Here is a 6,988-nt window from a genome sequence, read left to right as displayed (position 1 = left end):
TTTTGTGGATGTATTATTGTGTAGAACCTACCAAGGTACCAAAATTTTACACCTAGTATACGGTACATAATACATATGCACCCACACTCTGTGGCTAAGAAAAATGTTTGAAACATATGTTCAAAAATTATAGTTGATACATTTTTGTTGACCATGTGCATGCTGGAGTGAAGAAGACCGAGAAGCTACAGAGGTCACACCCCCTATATAGTACTTTCGTTCAAGCTTAAGGTATAGCTTAACACACAACCTGGATACTGTCCAAAATTGGGGCTTCACGTCACACTATATTTTAGGAAAAGAAGTCAAGGTTTAAATATTTTTTCTGGATAATACATATGTGTTTGTGTTATGTATTACTAGGTGCAGCATAATCAGTAACAGAAAATACCAAATAGACGGCAAAGCAACATTTAAAAAAATAAGAAAGTGCATCTTTAACTAGAATTGAAACTGAATACCAAATTGTCAGTTTTATATATATATATATATATATACACACACATACACACACTCACCTAAACGATTATTAGGAACACCTCTTCAATTTCTCATTAATACAATTATCTAATCAACCAATCACATGGCAGTTGCTTCAATGCATTTAGGGGTGTGGGTCCTGGTCAAGACAATCTCCTGAACTCCAAACTGAATGTCAGAATGGGAAAGAAAGGTGATTTAAGCAATTTTAAGCGTGGCATGGTTGTTGGTGCCAGATGAGCCAGTCTGAGTATTTCACAATATGCTCAGTTACTGGGATTTTCACGCACAACCATTTCTAGGGTTTACAAAGAATGGCGTGAAAAGGGAAAAACATCCAGTATGATAGATAGATAGATAGATACTTTATTAATCCCAAGGGGAAATTCACAAAATGCGGCAGTCCTCTGGGCGAAAATGCCTTGTTGATGCTAGAGGTCAGAGGAGAATGGGCCGACTGATTCAAGCTGATAGAAGAGCAAAAATAGGAAAAAGAGGCTACAATTTGCATGAGCTCACCAAAATTGGACAGTTGAAGACTGGAAAAATGTTGCCTGGTCTGATGAGTCTCGATTTCTGTTGAGACATTCAAATGGTAGAGTCAGAATTTGGCGTAAACAGAATGAGAACATGGATCCATCATGCCTTGTTACCACTGTGCAGGCTGGTGGTAGTGGTGTAATGGTGTGGGGGATGTTTTCTTGGCACACTTTAGGCCCCTTAGTGCCAATTGGGCATCGTTTAAATGCCACGGGCTACCCGAGCATTGTTTCTGACCATGTCCATCCCTTCATGACCACCATGTACCCATCCTCTGATGGCTACTTCCAGCAGGATAATGCACCATGTCACAAAGCTCGAATCATTTCAAATTGGTTTCTTGAACATGACAATGAGTTCACTGTACTAAAATGGCCCCAACAGTCACCAGATCTCAACCCAATAGAGCATCTTTGGGATGTGGTGGAACATGAGCTTCGTGCCCTGGATGTGCATCCCACAAATCTCCATCAACTGCAAGGTGCTATCCTATCAATATGGGCCAACATTTCTAAAGAATGCTTTCAGCACCTTGTTGAATCAATGCCACGTAGAATTAAGGCAGTTCTGAAGGCGAAAGGGGTCAAACACCGTATTAGTATGGTGTTCCTAATAATCCTTTAGGTGAGTGTGTGTGTGTGTGTGTATATATATATATATATATATATATATATATATATATATATATATATATATATATATATATATATATATATATATATAAAAATAAATAAAATGGATATATATTAGAAGTACTTGTAAAAAGTAAAAAAAAAAAAATACATATGCATTTTTTTCTTTTTCAAGTCATTTTAGTACAAGCTCTTTAGTTCTACAAATCATTTTAAAAGTGGGAAAAAAATGTGTTTAAAATTTTAGAAGTGACTTAGGGAAAAAAAAAACATTTCTCATAGATTTACTGCAAGGGTGGCGCAGTGGCACATGCTGCTGTGTGAGGTTCACTTGCTTTTACCATGTCCACATGCCATTACCTGGGTGCCCGAGTTCCCTCCTACAGTCCAAAGACATTCAGATTAGGTGGATTGGCAATACTAAATTGCCCCCTGTTGTATGCGTTTTCATCCTACAAGGCACAGGTGCCCTCTCCACAGATTACTACTGCCTTTCGCTCGATGCTGGCTAGGACAGGTTAGCTGGAATTTATGTAAATACTTGTGTTTGATTTTTTCATTTTGGACTTTCTATGCAATTCATTGCTGAAGTTGTTTCTTCTCATTAACAGATATACAGTATACTGATGAAAAAGGTGTTGAGTTCTTTGCAAAATACACTGTAATAGAGAATTTAAATTAGCCAGGCAACTGATGTGCATGTTTATGAACTAAGTCAGAAATGTGGAACAACAACGTGGGTAGGCAATGTAAAGTCTGTAGTGTTATATGTCTTCACAACATTTGTCCTTCTCTTTAACACAATCTTAATGTCACAGGGACCCTAGTTTTTAGATTTTTCCATAGAGTTTTTTTAAGTTCTGATTATAAATAGTAACAGACTATGTTCAAATGCCACAATAAATCTATGAAGATATACACCACCTACTTAAAGGACTGTACATCATATAATTCTATAAGTCCACATTGAACAATCATGTTGGTTAGTGTTCATGTGTATTTTCTTTGCAGAGTGTTAAAACAATGTATGTATGTGGCTGTACTGCTGTCAGTACAATATCAGCATCTGGGTGCAATGTATCTTCTCATCATTACTTTTAATTAGGGAAATTGACTATAATATTGAAGGGACTGGATAATCAAAGAAAAACTCCTAAAAACAAGTGTAAAGTGTTCTTTTTAAAATTATCATTTAAGAGAGTAGTCAAGAAGTCTGCAGGTGATTCCAGTATGATTTCTCTTTTTTATATTTCAGTGTTTTACTGTATAGTAGTTCTATTCACCCATGTTTCAAAGCTTGTTTTACTAGGTCACAGTGGTATTTAAGCCCCGCTTCAGCTGGAAATTAATGTGGCTGTGTCATAACCATGGATAAATAGGTTGGTCAATCAAAACAGATATACACCCAGATAAAATGGGAAAACGTAATACCTCAAATCATATTTGGACCTTAGGAAGAAACCCGAGACACATTCAAATATGGAGGACATGGAATGGCAAAGTAACTTTAGGACATTCCAGTATCACATTTTAAAACTAGCATTCCATTGGATTCATGAGAATGAGTCAAGCCATTTATAAAGTCCCATACACAAGGACTAGTAAAAATTGCTACAGTATAATAGAAATAATAATTAAATATTACTTCAATGATATTTTGTAATATACTGTGCTGGCTTCCCTATGCATTATAAGTGAACCTAAATTATTGCCATTGTAGTAACAAAGTAAACTTTGTTCTTAAAAAGTAGGGCCTGAAATGTCTGAATACGTCTAGTCAACTTTAAAAGTAAATTCATCATTCTAAACAGGCATCAGTTTACATCCATGATTATCCAACTTTTATTGCTGGTTTTCTAACATGCTTCTGTGCTTATTTTTCAAATGCATGTAGTTAATTTGGCCAACATTTCTAATTCTAATAAAAAATACATTTACATAGAAACTACATTATTTCTTTATTTTCTGGCTGACAAAAATATCTTCCTATTTTACAACAAATCTGTAAATTAAAAAAAATATATATATATAAATATATATATGTGTATATGTAACCAATCTAAAATATATAAGATTTTAAAAAATCATGAATATTACATTCTCAGTAAGTTATCATCACACTGCATATTTTCACTGAGCCCACATCCAAGAAATCCAAGATCATTTAAATCATCCTTTCCCATAGGCTGGGAAGCTAATAAGGACATTCTCTCAACTGAAGATTGTTCATGTTCAACAGTTTACAGTTCCAGTATAAAATGTGTATAAGTGACTCAAGTCATTATATTATCGAAAAAATAACAAATTACAAAATAAGCCTATTATTGTACAGGCCTCCTGTACAAAGTAGGCATCTGCATTATATATACATAAATGCTATTAGCATTCTTGGTAAAGATGGGCAAAAAGGCTGTGAAGAAATGTTTTAATTTTTAATAGCTTGATTTTATACTTAAATCTTAATTTTAAAACAAAAATGATACTTTTCTCCTAAAAAAAGTATATGCACCCACAGAAATTCTCAATAACAAAATCTAATTAAGATATGTTCCGATTAATATTTTATCCACCCCAGAGTCTTTAGGAACTCTTAAGTGGCAATTTAAACTTCCTGTTTTCCTGCAGTATACATAGGAGGTAAGTCACTGGTCAATCCTTATTCAAACCCATCAACATGGGTAAGACCAGAGAGTAAACTAATGAAGTAAGAAAAAAGGTTGTATTATAAATCAGCCAGTGGCTAAAAAAATGCTACATGTCTAAAAATACCCATTTCCATCATTCAGAAGTCTCAAAGAACTGGAGTTACGATAACCCTGCTTGGAAGAAGTAGCTAACATATGTTAAAAAAAAACAAAAAAAAAAACAACAGTAAAGAGAATGTTTCAAGAAATACAACTTTCTCCTTCATCATACTCAGGCAACAGTAGCAATCAACTGATCCCAGGGTCACCAGATCTCTAAAACTACAATCACACTTCACCTTAATGCCAACAAACTATTCAACAGAGTTGTCAGAAAAATAAAACCTTAGTTGACATCAAATCGAAATTGCAAGCGCTTGGAGTTTGCTAAATATTATTGGTTTTTTGAGGGGAACCTGATTCTACTGGTTAGATGAAACAATATCCACTCTTATGTATGGTGGTGGATCTGTGATGTTGCAGTTTAGTTTTTTAATTCAAATGAGCTGGAAATCTTGTTAGGACACAAGATATCACTGACTCCATCAAATATCAGCAGGAAAATGGCTCAAACACAAAAATGATTAACTGAGAACAGAGTTTGTCTTTTGCAATTTCCATCCAAATCTCCTGACCTAAACCCCTTGAAGACTTGAGGGGTTGTTCTGAGAGCACCTTTCTTTTGAAAAAAAAAAATTGCACGGGGGAATGGCTTCAGCTCCCATTTTGTGTATTCCAACATTTCATCCAGCAGTATAAGAAAAGATTCAATTCTGTTATCATGACAAAGGGATGGTGCACAAAATATTAAACGTGGGAGTGCCAATAAATGTGCTTGTTGAGGAAAATTTTTTTTTTTTTCTTTAAAAATTTTGTCTTTGTGGGTAAAGTTCTCTCATACTTTGGATGAAAGATGAAGCATAAGAATAATAACACCTTTCACAGCATTTTTGCTCATCTTTAGTAAAGGTGGCAATAATTCTGGAGGACACTATAGTTTACATTGACCTAAAAGAAACTTTTCACAGTGATTCATGATGATTCAAGACTCTAAACTATTTTATACCATAGTTCAAGCAGAATTTAAAGAAAGATACTATGATGATGTATTAGTTTTAGACAGATGCAACACTGTTAAATTAACGGTCACTGTAGTGCAATATCCAAAGTGAAAAGATGTATACTTAATGAGGTAACATCAAAATATTAAATTTCGAATGTCATTTTAGAATTGTGTACTTTTTAATATATAGGATGACATGTATACTGGTTAATTGTTCTTTCACAAAATGTTATTATTTTAATCTGCAATTAATGCAGATCTTCCAGTTTTAACAAAGATGAAAGTGCAAATCAGCACCAAAAGAATCCAAAAATCTGATCTGGTGGCAATATGATCAGACCTGTAATTTAATATACTAACCTACTAATGAACTTTCACCTGTCTCTCCAGATACCCAGGTGAAATGTGGCAGCATTTTTTTAAATGACATTACTCAAAAAATATAACCTTTGAATCCTGTCATATTAGTAAATTAAGGAAAATCATTCCATTACGAATAATGTTATGCATGACCCGATGCAGAATGTTATGTTTTTTTATTGAAGCCCATTTGATAGTGACCTGAACTGACCTAGAGTATGTCTTTATGAATTATAAAAACACATTCGATTCTTAATTGCACTGATGCTCAGCTATCTCCCTCAGTTTTCACCTCTTTATAGATAGTTTATATGACACCTTAATCAATCAAAGATCACTACTAATCTACCCTGATGTCAAAGTCTTGGGAGAGTATTGAAACTGAACCAAAAATGATCTTAATGATTTGTACCATTCAAAAATGTAACAATAATTGCCGTAATTTTTGGCTCTCCTGCCTACACCTGTTCACAAGAAGAGCAAGACAGGTATCTCCAGGAATCCCTTGGGTCTCAGTGTCTCAATATTTCAAACATGCTGAACCCTTTCAGGTGAATTCATGTGAAGATACTTTATTTTGTCACTACTGACAAATACTCTCAATGTCCTGAATCTCTTTAGGTGCATCACAAGACAACACCAAAGGTGGCCCACTCTCTGTAATCACTACGTCATCCTCAATACGAACCCCTAGACCCTGGTAGCGTGCTGGACTACTCCCATCATCCTCTGGAATGTAGATGCCTGAAAAATAAAAAATAATATGGGTGATTTAAATTCAGCAAGTTATTCTGTTCTAAGCATATCTGTAAATGTGGTACGTATTTCATTCTTACATTGATGTAGGATATCACATAAATTATAAAAAAATATACACTCAACAAATTTTATAACTAACTTTCATTTCTAGCATTGTAATTACTTAAGTTGCATATATCACACAGTGTGCAAAGTTACTTTCAAAATAAATGCAAATTAATCCAAAAATGTGTTTAACATATAAGAACTTAACATTTATGAATTTTACCTTCTTTGACCCATAAGTACTACATACGATGATGCTTGTTTTCTGGCTGGTGATATACTGTACCTCAAAGTGTTTTGGTGTGTTGTTAAATAAAATACGGCTTCCCTCACAATTATTGACTTTCATTTCTCTAACAGTAAACTTTTCTAATTCAAGATTCTAATATTTAAAAAAAAACTTTTTACTTGCATATAGAATTTCA

At 34.1% G+C, this 6,988-nt stretch overlaps 1 protein-coding gene across 1 annotated transcript in view; it reads right to left on the bottom strand.

Annotated features, from left to right (window-relative positions):
• Positions 1-3,471: 3,471 nt before the first annotated feature.
• xpnpep3 (X-prolyl aminopeptidase 3, mitochondrial) overlaps positions 3,472-6,988 on the bottom strand; it is a 56,409-nt gene continuing 52,892 nt past the window's right edge. Inside the window, exon 10 of the mRNA XM_039765500.1 lies at positions 3,472-6,503. Within this exon, the coding sequence (XP_039621434.1) occupies positions 6,343-6,503 (161 nt within the window). The 3' untranslated portion in view covers positions 3,472-6,342. The remainder of the gene's footprint in view (positions 6,504-6,988) is intronic.

The sequence above is a fragment of the Polypterus senegalus genome, chromosome 10 (genome assembly GCF_016835505.1).
Source record: "Polypterus senegalus isolate Bchr_013 chromosome 10, ASM1683550v1, whole genome shotgun sequence".
Taxonomy (NCBI): domain Eukaryota; kingdom Metazoa; phylum Chordata; class Cladistia; order Polypteriformes; family Polypteridae; genus Polypterus; species Polypterus senegalus.
The sequence above is the reverse complement of the archived record's forward strand: the minus strand, read 5'-3'. Positions and strand labels throughout refer to the sequence as shown.